The sequence below is a fragment of the Varanus komodoensis genome, unplaced genomic scaffold (assembly GCF_004798865.1).
Source record: "Varanus komodoensis strain SLA01 unplaced genomic scaffold, ASM479886v1 scaffold8, whole genome shotgun sequence".
NCBI lineage: Eukaryota > Metazoa > Chordata > Lepidosauria > Squamata > Varanidae > Varanus > Varanus komodoensis.
The window spans coordinates 21,186,117-21,212,593 of record NW_025336481.1 but is presented as its reverse complement, the minus strand read 5'-3'; the positions used below and the strand labels follow the sequence as shown (position 1 = coordinate 21,212,593).

The following is a 26,477-nucleotide window of genomic DNA, read 5'->3' as shown; positions in this document are numbered from 1 at the left end:
GCTATAGTCGGAAAGAAAAATCAGTAATCTCTTCGTTATGAGTGGAAGCACTTTACTCTTTCACAAGGCTCTCTGGATTCCAGTCTTGTGGTTAGTTTTATTCTTGAGATGGATTGGTACAATACTTTTCAAAATATATTCAACACTTCATTTAAATGGTCATAAGTCTAATCAGTTTTCTGGATTTTCAGAGATATTTTTTCACTGGTCTTCAGACTTGAGTCTCTTTTTAGTTGTATAGAACATAGGGGTTTGAACATTTGGGCAACCATCTGCTAAACAGCTTTTCCTCTGATGGAAGAATTGAAAGACTGCAGAATTTATATTAAAATGAGATATTAAAATAATACTTGAACATTGTATATGAACAGATAATAAAATATTTTAATTAAGGATGTGATATTATTTGTGACATATAGAAATAATATATTCTGCTTGATCTAGTTTTTCATCAGTCTTCTTTAACTATATAGAGTATACATAAATTGAAACAACTTGTATGTATCTCTTCCAAGCTACCAGTTTATAATGTTGCAAGTGGGTCTGTTTTCTTTTCCTTTGTCAGTACAGTTTGAAAGAGTGGAATTTCTGACGAAAGCTGCAAACCCTAGACATGCAGCATAGTGGACATTAGATTTCTGATTTTGTTCTTCTTTAAGTTTATTTAAAAAAAAAATTAGACACATTTTAATTCTTGTGTAATACTTGTTGTGCTTTCCTGCTTCTCTTAATATATTCAGTGCTATAGTATCAATTCACTTCTTGCTCTATAGACTTCACCTGTTTGCTATCTTGAAATTATACTTAATTGTAGAAAGAGTTTGGGAAGGACCAGTATGGGTCTGAAGGCCTTAGCTTTATTCAGTATCATATTTTACACTTCTCATTGTTAGAAGCTGGAAGCAATTCTCCTTATTCACACTCAAGGACTGGGACAAACCCAGTGAATGATTTAGCTAATCTATCCTTTATTCTTTGGTTCAACTCTTTGTCTCTCTCGTTAACATATAAGTAAAGAAACAAAGGTGTTTGAATCTGATTTGGTATTTAAAGATTCAGCAAAAGAAAAGAAGCAAAATTTATATTACAATTATACTGCCAATTATATTTGTTATGTGAGGATTTCTAAACCTACTTATTAAAGAAAGTTTTATTTTAAAGTAGCAAATGTAAACAAATATTTTCAATAATAATTGAAGAAACTAGACTGAATTGAAGGAAATATGTAAGATTCTTATTGATCTTACATCCTCAGATGAAAGGGAAAATACATTCAAAAAGGGTGGTGAACCTTAAGAGAATATTAACACATATTTAACACTGATATTTGATTCTTGAGTACCTCTTCTAGCATCCCAAGCACTCAGTCACACCTTTGCACATTTACCTTATAAAATCCTGATTTTATTGAGACCACATCTATAATTACCTGTAAGGAAAGGTCTGAAGAGAGTCCAAGATATGCTCACTGTGGATTAAATTGTAGTAGTGAGTGAACAGATCTAATTCGCTATCAAAATAGCCAGCTCCATCTCTAAGTAGGAAATAATATTGGTTAATGAGAATTCATCTGGTTACTAATTATAATTCAAAATATATATATTAAACTGTCTTATGTAAAACTCCCATTTTATACTTTTGTAACTTTGGTGGAGTTGAATTTGTATGATCTTAGAATTCATTGTACTATATGTCAGAAATTTTGAAAGGGGGAAATGGGCCATGTTGTTGTAGAGCTATTGAAAACCCAAGTTTATGTGAGCTGTTGAATCTTGTTTGTTTATTTATTTAAAACATTTATATGCCATCCTTCACTATCGTGTCTCAGGATGGCTTAAAAGATTAAAACCAATATTCATAAAAACAATAAAACAGTACAGTTTACTTCTGCAGACCTTCTTACTAGCAGTTTATAGAGATATGTTCTTCTAAATAAGCTTGATTTGTTCTAAGTAAATGCAAAGAAGTAGCTTACTTATAGAGAAGTATAAGTTTCTCTCTTCTTGTCCAAACTCCGTTAAAAAACCAAAACTAAAATCTGCACTGATAACATCAGCCAGTGTGTGTTTTTTAAAAGTTTGTTAAAGTGCAAATATAGATACATACATACATATTTATATATAATGAGTTCTAACTGTGCAAATATACAGTGGCTTAAACAGAGCACTCTGTACCGTCAGTTCCTGTTAGCTCATGTGTTGTATTGGTTTCATAAGCATCTGGAACATTTTTTTTCATTGTGTCATGAATGCACTTGTGTTATGACTTTGAATTAGGAGAAGGTTCTCTTTTAGAAGTCCTAGCTAAATTTGGCATATTACAATGTGAAGATGCTTGTAGTGCATGCAAGTATCTTCACATTCTTCTCTCTTAATTGGTATTTAAAGGTAGGCCTGCCCATAGTTATGTTTATCAGGTATCCTTTTCTTAAGCTTATTGAAGTTAGAATTCTTTTAAGTTCCTGGAAGATGGAGACAGATTCTCTTTCTCAAAATAGTTTTTGTAAACCAGGGGAGTGACCAGCTTATTTAACATGTCCGTATCAGAGATTATAGCAAAATCCTAAGGCTTTTATTAGTGTTTAGATTGCAATATGTCCAGGCCTACTGCATAAGTATTTCTAAATCCAATTACTTCCTCTGTCATTGCTGATAGAGACCAGCTCCAACTCCAAGGGATCTTGATAGCAAGATCCCTTTCCTCATTACAAGTAAACCACTGACTGAACACATTTTGCAGGTTATATTGCATTTAGATAAAGGGATAATAGGATGCATTTGTGCTACTCTATGTCCAAGATCTGTCTTTAGTGACTTTACAATGTTATCTTCAAGTCACAAAGAAAGCAGTGTGACATTCTCCGAATACTTGCATTTGTCTTTCATCAGTACATATCCAATTTATTGCTGCTTCATCTGCTATTTAGTTTGTAAACAAGATGGTAACAATATACCATACATACTTCAGTTGAACTGCCATGGTATCCTGATTTCTCTTAATGTCTCAAATTGTAACTTTACTTAGAATTATAGACATAGCTCTGTGTGGACGTAATTTGCAGCTTGAGCCCAGCCTGAAATATCCATTCCATTATGCATGTCTAGTTTGATCCCTTTTAGGCCCTTGGTTTCCAAAAGCACTTGATCTTGTATCTTTCCTAGCATTACCAATCTTTCCTTAACCCATTCTTCCCATAGTTCTCTGTCTTACTGTCTCATCTCAGTTCTTGTCTTGTTCTTCCTCTTTCCTGGCTCTCTTGTGATGTTTTTCTAATTTTCTCTGACAGGTGAGTTGGATTCATTAGTGGCTAGAATTTCATTTCCTCTGTTGTATTTAAGTGACTAAGACTGTGTCATTTCTGTTTCACACTGTCTAGAAACAGAAATGACATGGAAGAAAAAGCCTTTTTCTGCTGTGGTAGATTGTTCATAGAGGCTTAGCTTGCTCTTCTACCTTTGTTCTTTCTCCCTCTTTGCTCATCTTCCTTTCTCTCCCCATTCCCCAAACTTGGTATACTTAACCTGCGCATGGCAGTTTTCTGGCTTCCATCAGTCTCAAACACTAAGATTGCAAGCCTAAGGAGGATTGTCGTATTTTTTAATTGCTGCTGATCTGTAAACCACTCAGGAAGCTTTTCAGATGAAGGGTAGAATACAAATACCGGGTTTGATAAGAGTTGGGATGCGTACAGTTTGGTTTTTATGCAGTCAAGAGCAGGAACTTTCATATCCAAGGCTTTCATTAAGCCACAATTAAATGGATAATATATGTAGTAAACTTGTGATAGATTAAAGGTGCCATCCAGTGTGGCAGCCCGTAATGCTCCAATTATGGGCATCCAGTAGAGGGTTGAAGGAGCATGATGAGGATTACCTTGATCTTCCCCCCACCATTCAGAGCACTTAAATGTTTAATTTTTGCTGTTAAGTGCTTATGAGGAGAGGCTGAGGCACTGCCCCCCACCCCCATTCTACACTTGAAGCTTAAGCCACTGTGAAAAGAACCACATGAGCAATGAGGGTGGAGGGAAGCTGCTCTGCCTCTGGAGTTCCATCTCCAACTTTGGAACAAGATTGAAGCTGGAACTCCAGCCTTTCTTGTGACTGTCTGGACAGCATCTAGTGGCCATAGGATTGCACCCTAAAGGTCTTTAATTTCCATAAACTAGTTCAGGTACTTTAACATTAATTCTTAGAGTTCAAACCATCAAATTGATGTTTTGATGCATATTTTGCATTTGCCTAAATGTTTTTCTTTTTCTCCAGCCCTGGTGACAAGCCATCAGATTCTCTCAGTATAGGAAACTGTGATAATTCACAACAGGTAAGAGTCTGAGAACCAGTGCTTTTTAACACTTCTCAAGTGCAAATACTGTATTTTCAACAAAGCTAGTACATGGTGCAGTATGGTCAAGGTTAAGCCCTAAGCTGTCGGCTATATAAGATAGCTTGTTATAATAAAAACCTACACTTCTTTTGCAACTGCCGAATAGTACCTAAAATGAAATGAAACATTGTGTTGACTATATGATGCTTATTAACTGTTGGTCTAAGACAGTGGCGGTGAACCTATGGCACACAGGTTGCAGTGGGCACACAGAGCCCTCTCTGTTGGCACATGAGCCAAGTTGGCCCAGCATTGCCCCAGCAGCCGAGCATCAGATAGCAGCGCACATAGGGGCCATGCACATGCTTGGAAAGGGATGGCAGCGCCAGGTGATGATGTCATAAGCCATGACTCATTAACTGTGACTCATCCGAGCTTTCACATGGCCGATCAGTGCGCCACCAAGGATATAAATATATTTACTTGCACTGGCTGTGAGTTGTTTTTTTCTAAACTAAAACCTCAGTTTTCAGGTTTTATTGCAGTGTTGGCACTTTGCGATAAATAAGTGGGTTTTGGGTTGCAGTTCCGGCACTCGGTCTCTAAAAGGTTCACCATCACTGCATTAGGGTTAGAAAAATGAGGAGTCCTGGCATGATTCTGATGGTTGGAATGTGTTTAGAATGGGCAGAAATGATGAGCTGTGCAGAAAAAGCTACTCAAGGAAGGCTTTTTCAAAATTGTCCTATTTTCAATGGAACTTTCGCCCCGTATTAGGGTTAGGGGTGTGCACCAGGGCATGGTTGGGGCAGTGGTGGTGAACCTTTGGCACGTGTCTGTCGGCACATGAGCCAAGTCGCGCCAGCATCGCCCCAGCAGCCAAGCATTGTATAACAGCGCACATAGGGGCCATGCGCATGCTGAGAAAAGAATAGCGGCACCAGGTAATGACATCACGAGCCGCAATTCATTAGCCGTGACTTGTCCGAGCTTTCGCATGGCTGGTCAATGTGCTGCCAGGGATATAACTACATTTGCTTGGACTGGCTGTGAGTTGTTTTTTCTAAACTAAAACCTCAGTTTTCAGGTTTTATTGCAGTGTTGGCACTTTGTGATAAAGAAGTGGGCTTTGGGTTGCAGTTTGGGCACTAAGTCTCCAAAAAAGGTTTTCCATCACTGGTCTAAGACCTTTAAGCGGTACTATTGAACCATACTCTTGAGAAAACTTATTTTGTCTTGATTTTTCCTCTCAGATATCAAATAGTGACACACCTTCACCACCACCTGGGTTATCAAAATCCAATTCAGTCATCCCCATCAGTTCATCCAATCACAGTGCACGGTCTCCTTTTGAAGGGGCTATAACAGAGTCGCAGTCCCTCTTCTCGGACAACTTCCGGCACCCCAACCCTATTCCAAGTGGACTTCCCCCATTTCCCAGCTCCCCACAGACTTCCAATGACTGGCCCATGGCACCAGAGCCACAAAGCCTCTTCACATCAGGTATTTAGAATCTTGTAATTATTATTGAAGCATTGCATATATTATACTGTGAAATAAGACTATGGAATAATACATTACATGACTTTTAACTTAAAGTACTTGTAAACATAATGTCACAAACCCTTATTAAGGACTCTGGTCATTTTTCTGCAAAGGCTTTCTTGACGAACTGCCATACCTTCTCCATAGGTTTTGATAAACTGTTTAAGAAATGCAGATTCTTTGCTCAAAATCAGTTAAGTGTGCTTGTTCAGACTGACATTTCTCATTTTTTGGGCTTGCCTGTAAGGAGTCATTGATTCTAAAATTAAGCTGAACATTTTGCTTCAGATTGTGAACAGGCTTATTTAGCTTATATACTACATATCTCTTCACTGGTAATCAATCAGCTCTCCTGTACACTGAGGAGTTATGTCTTTTTATGCAGGACATTTTTAGAATTCTTAAGCCTCTAGCAAACAATGTATGTAACAAAAACAGTATATTCCTACACTTAAGTAGCATAGCTGCATATGTTGTAGAAGCTGGAAGTGAAACTTAAAGGGTTGGATTCTGAGAAGCGCAAGAAGCTCTTTTTTTTTTTTTTTTTTTTTTTGAGAATTTCACTGTTCCTACCGCAGGTCCCATCTCTGGAGAGTCTTCTATCTCCCTTGAGCTGTTTTTGGGGTGCACAGGTGAACTGCAATGTAGAGGAATTGTGAAAGTTGCAAATACAGGATCAGTTACAGTTCTTGAAAATTTTCAGAGGAGTGGCTGTGTTATTTTGTGGCAGCAAAAACAGTCTTGTGACCCCTTAAGGACTAACAGATTTATTCTGGCATAAGTGTTAACGGTTGCTGGCCACTTCAAATGCAAGTGGGGGGAAAAACATATAGCTGAACATTTGCCTTCCATGAGTTTCCTTCCACCCGAAGATCTTGGAACCAACCCAAAGACAAGCAGCTAGAACTGAAACAATACTGATTCCTCCCTCAGAATGGATTAAATAGTTTTTATTTTGGCTAATATAAAAATAAATACATTTAGTATAGCCTGTTTTCATAATGAAGAGAAATGTGGTAATTTACCATTTAATCTGTCTAGAATCCCTTTTACTCATATGCATCAGCAAATATATGTACAAAGTGGGAAGTCACAGTCAAACCCATTTCAGTACCTCTGTTCAGGTCTGCGTAAGTTTCTAAATGTGCATATTTACAGTACAAGCCTATGCATTTTACTCAGAAACAAATCACAAGGTTCAGTGGTGCTTATTTTCCAATAAGTGGGTTTAGTATTGTATCAATGTTTTATATGTATACCCTTGACATAACATGAAGCAGTCTTTGTTTTGGGTTTACAAAACAAAAATAATGGTTTTGAGCCCTAATCTAAATAGTAAATGCCTTAGAGGTAAAGGGGTAAGAAATTAAATGAAAGGCTAATAAGTTGATATTTTGATACGACTGAGTTCCACATTAAAATATGCTATTCAGATTTACTTTCATTCCACAGAAACCATCCCAGTATCCTCCTCTACAGACTGGCAAGCGGCATTTGGATTTGGTTCTTCTAAACAGCAAGAAGATGACTTGGGGTTTGATCCCTTTGATATCACCCGCAAAGCCTTAGCAGACCTGATCGAGAAGGAACTGTCGGTCCAAGACCAACCCTCCCTCTCGCCCACGTCTCTTCAGAACCCTTCCCCACACACTACAACCGCCAAAGGGTCAGGCTCTGGATTTCTGCATCCTGCTGCACCCGCAAATGCCAACTCTCTCAATAGCACATTTTCAGTCTTGCCACAGAGGTTCCCACAGTTTCAACAACATCGAGCAGTTTACAACTCCTTCAGTTTTCCAGGCCCAGCAGCTCGCTATCCATGGATGGCCTTCCCACGCAATAACATCATGCACTTGAACCACACAGCAAATCCCCCTTCAAATAGTAATTTCTTGGACTTGAACCTCCCACCACAACACAGCACAGGTCTAGGAGGGATCCCTATAGCAGGTAAGTGCACTGAGACAACCAGTGAACTTGGGTCATGCCTTCACCTTCTCTGAACTAGAATAGCATGACGGGTAGATGATGCATGGTGCTAAAATGATAATGTAACTGTCATACTGAAGTCTTTCTACATTTTTGAATTTTTTTTAGTTTGTCATTTAGCCTTGTAAAAGGAGCTTTATAAGGAAGGTGGAGTATTCTGTGTCCAATTATCCAATTATCCAAATATCAAAATGATTTTATAATTTGCAATGCATTGACAATGCTTTAGATTTTATTTTAAATTTGTAGGTTACTTATTCCAAGAACTGAGTTACATTTTAACGCTGTAACAAAAGATGAATTTTTGCTCCCCAATTAATAAATGGCATGTACAGAGCAGGAAGAGGCTGGCTAATAGCCATATCTTTTCTTTCCACCAGCCTTTGAACAGTAGGGTCTCCTCATGATATCTGAAATCTAGTGATGGTGAGCTGGTTACAACCACTGAATTGAAATGGGTTTAAAAGCCTTATGATGATTAATCCACTTGTATTATGCAGTAACAAAACTCTGTTTAGCTCTCTGTTTTTGTAGTATTTGCATCCCAAATGGCCACTCAGCAGAGAGGTTACTGGAGAATGGACCACAATTGTTAACAGGCACAAGTTAGATTAAACTACATAATCATATTCTTGAAATTTGGAGCAAACTTTAACTTTACTTCCATCATTATTAGTAGTGCTTTTCCTTTCTCAATGATCATATCTAGAACTGTGTAGTAGCATGGCTTCAATATACCCATTTTTTCCTTCAAGAATGTCTCCTTTGCTTTATTTCTCTTCAGTACTTTAATATTTCTTGGTTTTTTGTTTTTTTAAACATTTTAACGTCCCCTCTTTTACAAATAATGGTCTTTTTTAGCAATCTGAGGATCCAATTAGCCATGACATCTACTTAAATTCATTTGGGTTGCAAGAATGTTTCTTTGGCACTTTAGTCTTAGCTGTGAGTCTGAGTTAGATAAATTCTGCAGTGGATTTCTTATTTTAGATCAGAATTCATACACATTTAAAAAGCACTTCCACTTTCATCCAGAGGGATAGCTGATTTTAATTATGTGCATTAGCCATGTGCATCTATTTGAATGGGATTCTGGAAGATTCTTGGTCAACATCCAGGAGCACAAGAGTATACTAGGGCTGCACTAGAAGGGGATGGCTGAGATGCCTGTGTTGACCTTTAGATTCTGGCATAATTATTCTTCCTCTTTTAAAGACCAACAAAATATTCCCAAGGAAGCCAAATACATTATTTCTGACAGTCTTATCCTATATCTTGGGGTGTAGCACAGGAGTGTAGTTCAAGGGTTAAATTATACCCTTGAATGTAATAAAAAGATGAGAAGACTGTTGTAGAATTTATCAAACCATCATTCTCAAATAATTGAGTTCAGAGAAAACAGGATTATATCCTTTTCAGCTACAGCCTTTGCAGCCAAGCTACATAAAGTTATGTATTTATATGCGGGCTTCACCCAGTCCAGTTACTAAATTTTGAGCGAAAAATAAAGCAATAAAAGAAATTATTGTGAAGTTTTCATTGTGTGAAGCACAGCCATTGTAGGGACATTGGAAGCTTTAAACATTTTTGTAAGTGTATAGCTTCCTGAGTCAGTTGTATGAAAAATAGATAGGCTGGCCATTTAACAGCCCTGTGCTTGCCAGATGTGGGGGAAAACATCATTAAGCAAACAGACCCCCCCCCCAAAAAAAAGAGATTGAGAAATTGAGAGAGACCAGGGTTTTTCTAGTAAGTATAGTCTGGAGGTAGGGAAGCTTCTGCAGCCAAAAGCCAGGATGGTTTCAGCAACTGCATTCCAGCAGTGAGCAGTGCCAAGAAACATGAATCTTAATTGTTTTCTCTATCCACTTGTGCATGTCTACTCAGAACTGAATTCACCTTTCTCTGAGGTGGATGTACATAGAATTGTAACCTTTAACTTCTCTGCAGTAACAAACCAGAATCCAAATCAACAAATCAAATTTCAGATTTCAAGCCCCACTCAATCAAAGACATATTGGTCCTGAAGAATTCACTTTCAGGTTTCAGTAGTCTGCCCTTAAAAAATCCACTATTCAGCTCACTGAAGCTTTATCATTTGCAAAATGGACTTTAGTAGAAAGAAGTGGCAGATATGCAGCAGCACCAGAAACAGTCAGTCTGGAACAGCTCCAGAGACTTGTAAGACAGCTGTAAGTTCCAGTGAACAGTGCAGAAGGACTCAGAAGACCACCAAACACTCAGCAGTACTTCAGAAACAGGAGAAGTCAGGAAGAAGGCAAAAACGAGCCAGAACTATTTAAAACAGTATACATTGTGTTCCTGTGAGGTTGACCATCACAGATCAAAGGGAGAAGACAAGAAGAGACGGGAGAGTTTCATGAATCAGCTAGGGAAGTCTGGTGGTCTGGGTCCTGCCCATAGGATAGAGATTTTCAACTCCTAGGCTTGGTGAATAAAACATTCAAGGGCTGCTTGGAAAGTTGTGACTACTTCCTGTTCCTTGCTGCATACAAAACATTTGAATGCTTAAATTGTTGTACATAATTCTGATGGCTTTAATACCTGTCTTTCTACTGGTTATATCAACATTTCTTGGCTGACAAAAGGAAATGTCAGGTATATGCTTTAGTATACGCACCTGTTACTTTTCTATTTAGGCTGCCCACTTTGTGAGAAAAAGCCATCTAGCATTTCCTCTTAAAATTGTTAAGGATAGTTACTGTCAGTTAATTTCTGACATAGTTTTTCCTCAGAAAAGTATTGCGTATATGACAAAGAACTTGCTTTGTTCAACCTCCAAATCATTTTCCTTATTTCATTTTGTTCAACCTCCAAATCATTTTCCTTATTTTAGATAAGCCTAAGAGGTATATACCTTTTTAACACTAAAACCATATTGTGTATTTCTAAATGATGCTGAAGGTTTCACTGGCTTAGATATCAAAGTAAGACAATTAGCCTTGAATTCAAAAATAATTTTACAAATATTCAATAGATTTTTTTCATCAAAAGAACAATATTTTTCAGGGGACTAAAAAGCACCTTATGTAATTATTTTTAACAACACTTCTCTTTTTTGTGTTGAATGCATGTTGTACATGGAGCCATTGCAGGAGTCCTAAGTCTGGCTACACACACAGCTTTACAATATTTCATTATTCTGTTTGCTGCCAGGACAGTTGCATTTTTGGTATTAGAGTTTTTTCTTAATGGCTAATTCAGGATCAACATATAAAAAGGGGATTTTTAGTTTTCTTTTTAATTTTACAGTATGTGATACAGGCAGCTAAACTCACAATTTTGATTTGTGAGTTAATCTTTCATGTTTTTAAATGCTGTTCAGTTTTGGTTTTGTTAGATGTGTGGTCTACTCCAGAAGGTATTAAATATCACTTGACTCCCAACTGTTCTCTGTGGTACTCCCTATTTATAATTTGATGTGATTTCATTAAAAAAACCTTGTGCGAAGCTTTTCTACCAAGGAAATAAATAATCCATGGTACTGAATTTTTTGCTTAATAATATTCATTGGAACACACTGTTCTGTGTGGATGAGCTACTTTTCATGTAATCAGCTTTCAAAGCAACAAAAATGCTACAAAATACACATAAAACTATTTGATTAATTAACATAAGCTAGTATTACATTTCAGCAGCCTCTAGTGGACTGTTTGCTTGTTTAAACTGTTAGAGAGTAAACCTGGTTTTCATTTATTGAAAGCAATGTCCTCTCAGCAATGCAATTACAACTCAGCAATGCCCAATATAAGCACTTGTTTTTCATGGTCCATACTTTTACAGATTTTTCCTGATGTCAGCTCTAGTCACTTTTAAAGTCTCTCCTTCAACAGATTTGACAGTTGCTGTTTTTTCATCAGCCTTTCAAATATTGAAATATATTTGGCATATTTTGCCTATAATTATTGTTCCAAGTTTCTACATTTTCCAAATGATTTCATATTTGCCAGAATAGTTACTTTTTTAAGTATAAAGTGTAACTCTGGCCATAGTACTCCTGCTAAGACTTAGCTATATCAGAGATTATTAATTTTTACTTCATTAGAATTCATGCTGTTGCATATGGGTGACTAGGTGAGCTGATAACTGAATAGACAGTTCCCAAAAGCAATGGGATGAGGTCAGAAGTAAGACAGTACCCTTCTTATAAGTAGCTTTGTGACAGTGGTGGGGTGTGTGTGTGTGTGTGTGTACATATATCTTGCTCCCTCACTGTGAACAGATTTCTGGCCTGTTCAGCTTTAAAAGTAATCCAGATTGGATGGTCTGTGAAGCAAACTCTGCTGCCAACTTCACTTTTCGGTGGGTTTCCAGGAAGATTAGAAGCCGTGCATATCAGTGAAGTGTTGTGGATGATGATCAGGACAGGACAAACATCTCTATTTGCCCAAAGGGCCATGAAATCTTGATGTTTTCTACTTTCAGGATTCAGATATGTGTGGCAAATATGACATTTGAAGAGCTGCTCACTTTTACACCTTACACATAATCTTCACTAGCTGTATAAGTTGAGGCACTAGCTGTTGATGTTTAAGTGTGCTAGCTTGAACTCAACTTGGCACATGTCCTTCAGACTGTTAGCAATGTGCAAGGCAGAATTTTGCAAATATAAAATATTTAAAAAGACATTGAGATAGCTTTAATCACTTATATGCCATGACTTCCAGTAGCCATGCCTTTTGGACTTCCAGGCCATTCGTTTCCAGGCCATACTCTGGGTTTATTGTGTGTTGTCCAGTAATAGTGTCCATAGGAGTAGCCATGTTAATCTGTTGCGGCAAAAACAGTTTTAAAAATTGTGTGGCATCTTAAGGACTACCATCACTTACACTGGAGTAAGCTTTTGTTAGACACTGTCCACCTCATCAGATGTTAACATGAAATTGGCAGATCTGTATACACATGCAGGGGAGACAGCGTGAGGGACATGGATACTGCTTCTAGAAGCCAAACTGCACCAAAAGCTTCTTCGTGGCTGCTCTCATGGACAAGAGGAGGAATGTGCAAGCATTTTTCTTTGCTGTGGTTTGTTGATTAGGTACCAAAGCATGTTTTAGCACTTGTGCAAACAGCATAGTAGAGTCTTTAAATCTGAGCTGTCCCTGCTTTTTAGCTCCATTGTCAACAGTTTCTGCAGGCAATCAAAATTAGAAGTTGGAATATACATTTACAATATAAGTTTATTATACATCCCTAAAATGATTCACACTGCCATGTATTGTATTTCCATTTTTATCTTATGTTTACAAATGAGATGAGAATGACTACACGTGTTAAAATATGTGTACAGGATGTCTTATTTTAAGGAGAAAAGTAGTGGGGACAAAGTGGGGCTTTAAAATTTGAGTGAGGCCTAAATAGCTACATTATATGTAGTCAGATTCTCTTGTCTCCATACTCTTCTACCATCACATCTTCTGCTAAAAAAGTAATTATGGTGGTCAAGTTGTGCAAAGAAAGTACAATCAAATTTATGTTAGCTTTCTAGAAGCAGAGAGTTTCTGTAGGTGTTGACTTTTAAATAATAGCCTTCCTAAGTTATCATATTTTTCTTTCATTGCTATCAGTTTTCATTCTTTCTTGCTTTGCTCCTAATTCATTGCCTTCATATCCCTTGCATATGCGCAAAACAGGAACCAAGCTCTCATCCTCACCCTGCTGCTTTTCCTGTCACCCTCTTTTAGAGAAAGGGTTGAATTGCTGGAGTATATTTGTCCACAAATACCTTTCATTATGTCGCATTGACTATTACAGATAAATAGTAATAGTAATACTTAAAATACACTAAGAAATTGCATTAAACATTAAACAATGATGTGAGCCGCCCCGAGGCTTCGGCGAATGGGGCGGCATAAAAATGTTTTAATAAATAAAAATAAAATAAATTAAGACATAGCTTTCAATAGAGCTAGCTGGTAAACCTGATTAAAAGTGGATGTAAATGCTATTAACTTATTTTTTAACCTGCTATTTTTGTATCTAATACTAGCAATGAGCTCTGAGATTAGATTACAATTTTCCCTCTACGGGGAAAAGCACAACCTGAATTCTGTATTCTGCTTTCTACAGTTAATGTTAAGCTTATCTGAACTTTTATTTTGAAAAGGGAATCTGGATTCAGATCTTTGTTCACAGAATGCAGTGGTCTGCTGTACCAAATAAGGGCTTAATAGCTGGTTCTAAACATACAGTGATATTTTGGCCACTTGGTGTCCCAGTCACTGAAGGCTTTGGTTATAATCCATTGCTGCATTAACAGTGGACTGCCTTTTTCCCTTTTAACAGCTCCCTTGGTATATTTAAACTATACTCAAATTTTCACAACATTTAAATGTAGTATGGATGTATTTGCAACATCTGCAGACCCATTTACAGTAATTTTTCTGTCAAAGCATTCCTTTCTAAACACATTAAAAAAACTGTATGGGAGAAGCTCTAAGATCTCTTGAATGCACAACATATATAATGAAAGAAAGAAAAAGCCAGTACATATTTGCTTCCAGATCAGAGCCTTCATTTAGAAATTACATGAATAGGAACAAAATGTTTGTGAAACTTTGTACCTGATAAAAATATAAACACTGGAAGGAGACACAGCAGAAAAAAACAGCAGAAATAGCTGTGATCATGTGACAATACATTAGCATTTCAATATGTTGAACTTTTTTCCTTTCAGTACCCATTCTCTACTTAGTCAAGCAGCTAATCTTTCAAAAAGAACACAAGAGTTTCTAAGTCGTGTGTTTGTGTGTGTGTAGAGGTTTGTCAGACCTTGATAATTACTGCTGGTTGTTTTAAATATTGGCTTATTCCATACAAGCTGGCAGATCATGGCTTTGAAAGCATTAGATGTCAATATTACTGATATTAAGACTTGTAAGTAAGATATAGCCTTACAGTGGAAATCTACAATGGTATGACTGTAAGTAGTGCTGGCTGTAACTCAAAATGCAGTCATTTCCTGTATGCATATTAAAGGGTGTCTTACTTTAGTCTTGATAGTGCTTATAATTCCTCTAAGAAATGCTTCCGTGTTGGGGCATTCAGCTTAATAGAGAAACATATACTCTTGTGGATTTCCTTAGGCAGCATCCTTACACTGAATAGTGAGGATGACTGCTAATGGATTTTGTACATTTTTGTTATCAAAAAAGAAATGTGCATCTGCGTACAGTGTTAATTTTTGGCTGACAAAAACTTGAAGCCCCAAAGAGGCTTTTACAGTGTCACTTCCTAATAAATGCTGAAGTACTCCACTTCTAACCTTGTACTCAAAACCTACTTTGGGACTGATGTGAGGCCCTAAAATTAGATGTCTAACTTAAACATGGAAAACCTAGAGCATAACACTTCAATAGAAGAAGGCATGTGAAAATGGCTTGTATATGCAGTAAGGTCGTAAGAATATTTTCAGTTCCCAATATTTTCAGTACATACATATTTCCAGTTTGTATGTATTGACCAATGCATAAAAAAACAAGCATTTTCCCATGATGTATAACACATGACTCATCCATCTTTCAGATTTTTTGGGCAAATGCCTTTGTTTGCATTAAAGGCTTGCTTTGCCTGCATTTTTGCTGAGTAATATACATGCCCTAGATGCCACCTGTTTGTCTGGCTCAGATTGGAAACACGATTGTTTTGAAGCATTAGAGAAAAATGGCACACATGGTTGGTGCTACTGTGCTGGTTTCTTGTCTGTTCTTTTTCTTTTGTTAATGTGTTTGGAAATTTGTGTGAATCCTTGAGATACACACCTGTGAATATTTTCTTTATGGTGATGTTGTTTATATCTGGTGATTAGATGCCCTAGAAATATGAATATTGAAAGATAAAATATTTTACATTCTTGGCATATTCCAGAAAATGATATCTGAAACTCTCTAAGAAAGAAACATTGGGGAGCTTTCTAAGCTCAGAAACTCCTTTTCTGTGCCTGTATATTGAAATGCACCAACATTTATTTTTTAAGTTATAGAAAAGGCTGTTTGAATAATGCGTTACCATTGATATCAAATAGATGTTAAAGGAAAAAATAAGTTATAGCAGTAGTAATTAGAGCTGTGGTGTTAGTTCTTTTCTTTTGTTAGGTGTATTTTAATTATACCACTTAAGAATAAGTAGTCTTTGTCATTATTCCAGTAGAAGTATTTGAAGTTTCTGAAACTTGAACTGTGTTTAGCAATGCTCACTGGGACCCAGTTAATATGTTTTATAACACGCAGAAAACCCTTCACATGAAGCATCATATTGTTGTAGGAACCTTCCTTGTGATTACATCCCCCCCCCCAAAAAAAAAAAAGAATTATAGTCTCTTTTAAATCAGGGAGGCAGGGCTGCCATCTATAGATGTTTTCTCAGATGGATTGTAGCCTTCAAACAGTTGATGAGGGATAAATTGCCTTGAATATGTTATAGAAAGACAGGGTTAGGCCCATCCCTTTTAAGCATGGTTGGGCAAATGATGGGGCCATTGCCGCTGACATTTCTGACATGATGTTTAAAAGCAAATAATACCATCCCTCTGTTACCCACTACAGGGAATACCTCTGAGTGGGAGCAGGGAGGGAAGGATGGACCATTACCTTTATCCCTTTCTGGTTCTCACATTATGCCAGAGTGAGGCTCTGTTGGCTAAATAAAGAAAGGATAGCAATGTGCTCAAGTTTCATACAAGTGACAAGGGGGGAAACATTTGAAGGGGCCCACCCAATGCAGGCAGCTCTCTTCCCTCAGCCCTCTTTCCTGAACCCCTTAAAGAATTTTTCTTTTTGCTGGTTGGTACATAAAGGCATTCCTATATAATCCCTCCCCATCAATCCCCTGCTTTGCTGCAACCCTGCCAGATGGCTGTCTAGTCTCTGCTTAAACCAGGTAAATGATTAGGCATGCAATCCTGTGCACATTCAGACAGAAAAAAGATGCAGAACTCCTAGTTTGTTCCAGCGAGCCCCAGCTAGAAAGCTACAGAATCATTGATCATTTTGCCTTGTTTTTCAATAAGTTACCAGCGGAAGGACCATCAAGAGGAACAGTGAAGGCACTTTGCCCAGGGCCCCCTCAGATTGAACCAGTATATGTTACTGTTGATACGAGGTGTGTCCAGAAAGTAATGAGAATGCTTATATTGAAAAATTTTACAATTGAACATTGTGTCCTTCAAAGTATGCCTCTTGTGAGTGTACACAACGCTCCCAGTGATTTTTCCATTCTTCATAGCATCCCTGGAAGTCTTCAAGTGGGATGGCATTCAGAGCCTGCGTAGTGGCTCTTTGGATGTTATCCACACTACCAAAATGGTGTCCTTTCAAGCCATCCTTCATCTTTAGGAAGACGAAAAAGTTACAAGGAGTCAAGTCGGGGCTGTAGGGTGGATAGGGAAACACTGATGTTTTTCAGTCAAAAACTCCCTGACAGCCAATGCACTGTGATTCAGTGCATTGTCATGATGAAGGATCCAAGTTGAGCCAATCTCGGGTTGTGCCTTTGGTACACTTGTGCAGATGATAGCTTTCCTCACCATTTCCAAAGTTTCTGATGCACTTTTACCCAATTTCGCACAATTTTATCACGTACTGCTGTTCCAAACTCAATTGCATTTTTGTTAATATGAAGCACTTGGACAGGATGTCACAAAAAAGAAGTCTTGACTCTGACAGGGATGAAATGCAACTGATCGGTGTTCTAGCTGACATCCCACCCCAAGTGACCTTGGCCAGCTTCTCCTTTCACAGAGCCCTTCTTGAGCATAAGGACTTCATTATCATTACTTTCTGGACAACCCTCATAGAGGTTGAACCTTTTGTCTGACCACAGTTCAAACTATAGGAAAGAGGAGGTGGGTTGAAGAATACTTCTGCATAAGAAAAATCTGGATGAGAACCCATTCATGTACTTCCTAATTGTAGTCTGGAATACATAATCCCTATGCAGAACACCTTATTTGCGGTATGTTAGAACTAAGCCTTAGGTGAGTTATGTTCCAACTTCTGACTTTTTTGTACAATGCTTATGAGAATGAAGAATGTAGAAGCAGAACATTTGGATTGTGTTCAAAGGAAGTCTTTGATGTGTACTAGGGTGGGTAAATTGAAATTAATTCTACTTCAAATCACATGTTGGAGCAAGAGACTACACTCTACTGAATTTAAACGTGATAAAAGCATGTTTACACAGTATATGGGTTTTCATCACCCTCTAGTGGTGAAAAGACAGAGCTGATACTTGTCATAGAATGACTATGAACCTAGTATATTAGCTTAAAAGTTGAAATTTTGTGCCCCAGTTACAGCTGATGAGAATCTCATCAAGAATGTTTGTCTAGGATGATAGCTTGACTGATCTTGTGGTTATGGCAATGCTGAGATGATAGGTCAAAGTGTTATTTTGCATTGTGTACTGTTTATTTGTGAGTTTCTGCTGAACTTAGCTCAGTTTACAGGATTTGGACCTACGGTGAGAAGTTTTGTTTCTTTTTTATTTTGCCTATTTTTATATGCCATAGTCTAAAGGAAAATGTTTGCAAGTGTTTCAAATAGAATAATTGGAATTTCATATACATAGGCAACTTAAGTCATATTAAAATAAAAGTAGACAGTTGATTCAGTCTTTTGTAGATGATCAGAACTCTATTTAACAAGTGTAGAAAAGTGTATAGTCCACCGAGGAAAAAATTAGACAGGATTGTGTTTTGAAGGCTATCTCTATTTGTAGTGTATTTGCACCTTATTGTACTTTGATATAAAAGGGGAATTGGTGTCAAGCATTTGCAAAATGGTATAATCTTCTTCAGGTTCACTTGGTACAGATTTGATGTAGATTTACTTTTCAGCTTATTTTACTGCCTCCTTAATAAAATTAATGTGCAGACAAAATGTAAGTGTTTATAGATTAATAAATTCAATTCTGTGCCCCCATTTAATAGAGTGAGACAGAGTAATAGAGTAAACAAGCAAAAATTGGACTGCATGATAGTTAGCACCAGAGTATGAATATTTCATACAAATCATGTTTGAAGGATACATGTAGAAAATAGTTTTTCTAAGGAAATTGAAATTGAATGCAAAAATATCAGCAGCACATTCTGTTCTCATAAGGAATTAATATAAAAATCACAATTATTGAGCTTCTTTTGTATCAACTGATTAAGTACTTGTTCTAGAACAAGTGCTATTCACTGATGAGCAACAAGGATCCACTTATAAATAATTCATTTTGGATTATTCTACAGTCCTCGTGTAATGCACGCATACTTTTCATTTTAAAGATTGTACACTTCTTTAAGTCTCGCTTATTCAGTTTGCAAAGAACCAAACCCTTCACATCTAGAATATTCTTTCTCTGTATACCCATTATTCATTGGTTCATTACCAAATAAAATGTTTTCCTATTAAAGTGTTTATCCTTTATCTCTCCCTTTTACCTGCATATAACTAATTGCTATAGATATGACCTAAAAATAATTGTTTCCAGCAAAGTGCTAATATTCTAGTTCATACCATCACAATATAACTTAGCTGCCTTATCATATATTTCAAATTTGTTAATAAACACTTGAAGGCCATGTCCTAAATTACAGACTATGGATCCGCCTCTAGAGCGAGGCAGATGAACAAATAGTGCAAGATTAAACTGATGTTTATTAAAGTAATTGGCCATGGGCATCTTTGCCATTTTTGGATTCAGTGAATCTTCTTTACCATCATGAGTCACCAACTGCTTGCTTCCTACTAGATCTTAGAGCAGGTAACTGTTCTCCAACCAGGAGAGTGGAATGAATTCCTCCGGTCAGCCCTTTAGCACTTCCATTATGTATCACTACCTAGTCTGTACGCTTATTTTATTTGGGGTGAAATGTTAATAGGTAAAAACTTTGGTTGAATACTCCTGTAATACAGTGACTTATGACCATTGACCAGGTTCCTAAAAATCTTTAAATGATACCTGTTCTCTTCTTCCTTTTGGCATATTAGGAAAGAGCTGCTGGGATAGAGTGGGCAAGATACACTTACTTAGCAATTGCAAAATTGATAAAGCAGTATCACATCAAGCTTCAGTGGAATAAAACATTTCAAATCTCATGCATTTCATTAGTGAGTAAAAGCAGGTTTTGGCAGCATCCTGTTTTTCCTTTGCCACCATAAAAGCTGGGCTGCTCTAAATAGCCCTTGTTCTGTCTTTGCTATGTGGTAGCTCACAAGTTGTACAAAAGATCCCATTCTGACTTGTTAAGAGGCATATTCCTTTAATTTTGTCTTATCCCTTATTAAAGGTTGAAGAAAGACTTTTTCCCTGTTGTTATGAGAGAGAACCAACACCAGGGAATTCGCATTTAAGAATAATATCGGCTTAAAATTAGGGCTGACCTCCAATTAAATAAGTTTTAGTTGACTAAACAGTTGGGAGGGAGATTAATTATGCTTCCATGAACCAGAGCCTCACTATGGTCTGAATTCATTGTAGACATTGTAAGCCTATTGAAATCAATAGATTTAACCATATCTATTTCTGCATTGGCTATAGGCCTATATGTGCTTAGGGTTATTAAACTTAAAATTGAATAAACAGAAGTTGTTCCATCTTATGTTGTGTGGGCCTTTTCTTACAATGAATGACAAATTGCTTAGGAAGTTAGAATTTCTTCAGAAATTTAAGTGTGCTTAATCCCATTGAAATGAATTAGGATGCTTAGTGATGTTATCATCATATGATGTTCCTTTTTGTTCCAGTCACCTGTTATAGCAGTTTTTTCATGTTGATCCACTTGTAACTTCTCTCTAGTCCTTGCAGATTGTCCATATCCCTCCCCTCTACCCACCACACATCTATTTTCCTACTTGCTATAACATTCCGGTGGGGATAAGGGGGTGTTGAGTTGTTTTGGTTATCTTAAGTATTGGAAAAGAAGTTGATAAATATGTTTTCTATTAAAAAAATGGTTTTGACTTCCAAAGGGAGTTATTTCATAAAAGTCAGTACCCCACTGATATCACTACTTAGCCTTTGCACTTTAGCTACAGCAGCAAGACACTAATTTACATAGTTTGGGTTTGTAAAAGGATGGTGCCTGCATTAGCCAACCCAAGGGTTTGTTACCCAAAAAAGACTATTTGTATTTGACACAAAACATGAAAATTCTACCTTAAGTTAGCCTACATTTAGCACAGAGTGATGCTGAATTATACAGTCTTTTAACTCTGTATATTTTTGCTCATTGTGTATAATTTTGCTGCTTCTGCTCAAGGAGAAGAAGCTAAGCAGATGGTTGCTAAAATCCCCACCCACTGTCTCATGGAGATGATGATACTACTACTACATTACATTTCTATACCACCCATACCCTCTGGGTGGTTCACAATATTTTAACTCACCCATCCAGATTTCAACCAAGCTCGACCCTGCTTCAGCCATACCTGTACCTTCTGAGCTTTCACAGGGTATTTTTCATATACGCTTCTGCCTGTCTTGGTGGCCAGAGATGATGTAGAACTTCTCAGGAGCCTAAATTCTGAGCCTGCATAGCTTTTGTTAATAACAGTTAATAATGTTGTAGCTGGCATAACATTTAACTGTGGTTAAGGTTGACAGGGGAAAGGCAAAGCAAATTCATGTTCCAGAAGGGGAAGGGTGAAAGAAAGAAGACTAAAACTTACTGTCTCCTCCTCATTTCCTGCACCATGTTTAACAAGTGGAGCCTTAATACACGTACAAGTTATCTTAAGCAGGTGCGCAGTGCATTTCTCAGGGTTTAAGAGACTGCTGCTCCTGTGAGCATTTGTCAGCATTTGAAGAGCATTTGCTTTTTTAAAAAAAGCAGGCTTGGGCAGAGCCTTGCTTTGGATTGGCCCTAAAGTTTTGTTTTTTAAAGTGTAGAACATCTGTTTGACATGAGAGTTCCTGAGCATCAATGACAGTGTGCTAGCAGGCAGTCAAAATTATTGAGCCTAGTTTTAGATCAATGTTAAACTAGGAGTACTTTTTAAAATTACAAACAAAAATGTGCCAACCTTAACAAATCCAGTTTATTTTCCCTTTCTGGGATAGGCAATAAATTTTGCTGATTCCAAAATGGGTCTCCATCTGCCTTGTCTGCAGTCTTTTTGCTTTTAAAGTTTACATCTGAAGGAAGAAATCATTGATGTGGTTTGTCATTTAAAAAGTTGTGTGACAACCTTTTTCAGTGAGTGGAGACACCATTTACTCATGTGGACTTTCGTAACTTCTCTGTTCACATATATTCATTTTTTTCTGTCTCACAGTGAATAATATACTAGCTAGTAGTGCAGACTGGGCAAAAGTTCATTAATAATCAATTACTGTATTGAAATCTCTGCAGTAACTCTTGAGGATGTTTGTTAGCTATGAGAAGACTGTATATTCTGTCCAAAATCTGATTTGTGAAAGTGTGAATAGAGCACTGATTGTCGAAGGGGGTATTGAAGAGTGCTAAGCTCTTACTTTGCATCTTTTGCTAGCCTACACAAAACAGAATGGTCATCTTAAATATCCAGGTATACAAAAATGACAAAATAGCAAGGCCTTTAGTTACTTAGAATAACAACATACTTGAATATAATTATTACTATGTGTGAATTCCATAGAGAAGGCACAATAGTATCCCTCAAGTATTGTTAAAATTCCTATTAGTACCTGAGGCTAATCCTGGTGACATTTTGAACAGAGTTAGAAGTCAAATAAGTTAGGGGTCTTATTTTTCTGAATTTGTACAAACCACGTTGCTTTTATTGGATCTATTCTGAACAAAATTTTGAGACACTGCAATGGTCAGTATAGAAAATTGGTTTATGTTAAGTATTTGAGAATTTATTGCACCGGACAGAAGTCCATTTCAATCATATTCAACTGTTTAAACCAACACCATAAATTAGAGCATATACATGTAACAGTGAAAAGAAAAAAATATGGGGATGGGGAGCAACAATAGATAGTTATAGGAGATACAATTCAATCATCATATTTCTTTGTGCAGAACTCCACAGTTTTCTGCTATTATGTAAGTGACACACACTTTCAAAACTGTTCATCAGATGAAATTTGAGGATGATTAAACCATCCAGAAAATGGTCCAAATGGGTGTCTGATTTATTTATTAATATAGATTGTTCATAAAGAACAGAATAAAAGCTTGCCTAGAATCTATGTAGTTGAACACTCTTGTCAACAGTAGCTAGCTAAGTGTGGAAACTTAGAAACAGACATGGCTGATGTCCATCCCGATTGTCCCCTGGAACAATAGCCTCACAGACATGGCCATTTCGTTAACTGTTGACAGGCCTGTCCTCCATAATTTTGTTGAATTTCTTTTAAATGCTATATAGCCTAGTGGCTATTGCCATATCTTCTCATGAGCTTGGTAAACTGTGTTGAGTGTAGTTCAAGGAATATTCCACTGGCAGGATATGCCATATGAACATTCCTGATTATCATTTAAAAAGACTCAGTACTGGTAGCTAGCCAGTTAAAGAATACATAGTCTGAAGCTAATAATCAAGCGACTGAGCTTGCTTGGTTAGAGATAAGGCTCTTTCTAAATCCTGAATTATCTTAGAAATTTCCCCTTCCTTCACTCTCTGTGCTGAAACAGGTTCTCCCCAACCTTCAGTCAATACTTTTCCTTCTGTGAAAATACAAGTGACATGTAACGTTTTCACAACTCTAATCTTGTTCTGGTTCTTTATCAGTATCTTGCATCTTCTTCTTTTAAGTAGGAAACTTGTTAAACCTTCATTAAAACTTAAAGAATTGTCATTTGTTGCTAAGGTTTAACGGTAGGAGTTTTCATATGAAAGATACAGTGATTTTCCGATTAGTAATGAAAGTCACCTTTTGAGGGTTTTACCCTGACCTAAAGGAGAAGAATTTAGGTGTGGTGGTTATTTTTTCCTGCAACATGCTTAAGAAATACTGCATTCTATGGCAGCACAACATTCAAGCTTCATCTTGATTTATCATCATTGTCCCATTCTCTTGATAGGGAATCAGTGTTAAATGCTTAGAGAACCACCATCTTTCACTAAAAGCAGCATCTGTTTCTAACTTCAGCTTTTTATTTTCTATCTTTCATTTTCTTTTTTCTTTTTTGTTGATAAATCTCCCAGACAACAACAGTTCTGTAGAGAGTTTAAATATGAAGGAATGGCAGGACGGGCTAAGGGCACTTCTACCGAACATTAACATCAACTTTGGTGGACTGCCCAATGCTACTTCCCCCTCCAACGCCAACCACAGTGTACCAACGTCCAACACTGCCACCACCGACAGCCTGAATTGGGACAGCCCTGGCAGCTGGATGGACCCCGCAATCATCACAGGTAACAATTTCTCGCTCATTCAGCTCCACTGACAATTAAGATGTGCATATTTGGCACAAATTAATCCTATTTTAAAAAGAGAAAAAAAACAACTCTCTGCGGTGGTCTCTTCCAGCTTCCATTCACCAAACTTTCAAGAGGCCCAAATATCTTTTGGAGCAAACAAGCCCTTTCTGTTGCATGCCCAGCTTTTTTCCCAGCATATCTTTAGGCTTATCTAGGTTCCCATGTGGTCTGTTGGCATGCTAATCTATGCACTGCAGTTCCTGAGGCACTGATACATTAACTGGACTTTTTCCAATAAAAAGGACATACTCCACTTGTTTATAAAGCTCTCTTATATGGCTACTTGTGTTTCCCTTCTGAAGGCATGATTTGCAAAAATAGAAGAGGGAAGAAAAGCATGATATTTGGTAGAATTAGGCATATGAATGATTGTCTGTGGGTGAATGTCTTGGCAAGTGTGAAAAATCCTGTAAGGGGCTAATGCCCCCTGGGATAGCTCAGAAATTTGAAAATTGTTGCAATAGTCCTGTGTACAAGTTGCTAATGTTTTCTTACCTTTGCTATTGGTTGAGTTAAGCTGACCTACTTCACGTTTGAAATTCCTGCCTGTTCCAACTTAACCTCTTTCTTCTCCTATTGTTCTCTTCTTCCTAGGTATCCCAGCCTCCGCTGGAAACAGTTTAGACTCCATTCAAGACGACAATCCACCACACTGGCTAAAATCTCTTCAGGCTCTCACAGAGATGGATGGCCCCAGTGCTGCCCCGACACAGACTCCCCACAGTAACCCCTTCAGCACACAGATTCCACTGCACAGAGCCAGTTGGAATCCCTACTCACCTCCTTCAAACCCTGCCAGTTTCCACTCTCCTCCCCCTGGCTTTCAGACAGCTTTCAGACCCCCCAGTAAACCCCCCACAGATCTACTACAGAGCTCAGCGCTGGATCGTCATTAGGAAAAGTTCAAAAACATTAGAAAGCAGGAGTTGCCCCACCCAGACTTCCTACCCATGGCCCCTCCTTCATATGTTTCTTTCTGAAGAATCCAGTTCCTGATCAAAACTCTTTCCCACCAGCCCCCAAATGCAATGCAATCACAGGGTCATAACCATATCTTTTTTTGTTAAGTTTCTGCTGAGTCAGTGTTTGAAATACACTGTTTAAAACTATTTCTTTACACTAAGAAAGAGAGAGAGAAATTAAAGTGCATAAAAAGAGTATATTTATAAATCCTTTGCACATACTTACTTCAGCCTAGCAGAAAATGTCAAGTTGACAGTAGGGAAAAATAATAATAACATTCAAAATCAAATGCAAAGATGTAAAGGCAGTTTAATTTAAACAAGAGATTCAAGATATGGGAAGAAACAGTGGCCTAGCATTTATTTTGCATTCTGTGTGTTGATATACAGGGAAATACCTTTTTTCCTCTTTTGAAAGGGTGGGACAATATCGTCAGTAAGAGGTTTGTTATGAAGTAGGTTGAAGGACAGTTTGTAGAAATAACTGACATGTTGCTAAGAAGTGGTTTAACAGAGGGGATTTCTTCTAATTTTGGCTTTAGATTTCAAGTAAACATGATGTTTTTAAAATATTCACAGATTTAATACCTAGCATATACATGATATAATTATAAGCAGCTGAAACACGAGTGATATTTACTTCAGTCTTTCTGTCTCCTTGTCAGTCTCTCTTTCTTTTTTTTAAAAAATCACCTGATTAAGGCACTCTGGGATAGCACTGCATTGGGGCCACATGATCACCATCAGGAGCGCAACTATTGACGACCTCTGCCTGCAGCTTTTACTTAACCTTGTAGTTTCTGGACGTTTGTGCAGTATTGAAAGACAGGAAAAAAGAAAACATAAAATTAAACATGGTTATAACCTGACGCTAAAACTAAAAACAAGGAAATGTACCTCTTTCTTCAGAATTAAAACTAAAATCTTAAATAAAACAGAAAACTTGATGACAGCTTTTGTGAGTTCTCCTCCTTTTTTGGTTTTGTGTGTGTACTTTTATTATATATTCTCATGATGAGGTAGACACTATATGCCCCATGGACTATTGCCATTACCCATCCTAGCTACATCATTATGTGTCACACCTTTATGTGTCACATCGCATCATGATTCCCTGCTTATTTTCTTACTTTTTTCCAGTGTTTAACTAGTTCTTTTTAAAAAGTGCAAAGAATTTTTGAAGCAAGATATAACATTTAATGGGCATATTACTTTAGTGTACACCAAAACGGCT

At 37.3% G+C, this 26,477-nt stretch overlaps 1 protein-coding gene across 8 annotated transcripts in view; it reads left to right on the top strand.

Moving 5' to 3' along the window:
- The window catches only part of CNOT4 (CCR4-NOT transcription complex subunit 4), a 53,793-nt gene extending 27,598 nt beyond the window's left edge, over window positions 1-26,195 (top strand). For 5 of the 8 annotated variants that reach the window (XM_044454907.1, XM_044454905.1, XM_044454906.1 and 2 more), the window contains 5 exons: window positions 4,266-4,323; window positions 5,580-5,829; window positions 7,324-7,821; window positions 24,003-24,215; window positions 24,876-26,195. In XM_044454907.1, the coding sequence (XP_044310842.1) occupies window positions 4,266-4,323; window positions 5,580-5,829; window positions 7,324-7,821; window positions 24,003-24,215; window positions 24,876-25,177 (1,321 nt within the window). In that variant the 3' untranslated portion in view covers window positions 25,178-26,195. The remainder of the gene's footprint in view (window positions 1-4,265; window positions 4,324-5,579; window positions 5,830-7,323; window positions 7,822-24,002; window positions 24,216-24,875) is intronic. The other 3 variants (XM_044454910.1, XM_044454912.1, XM_044454911.1) reach the window with 1 other exon arrangement.
- The last annotated feature ends 282 nt before the right edge of the window (window positions 26,196-26,477 follow it).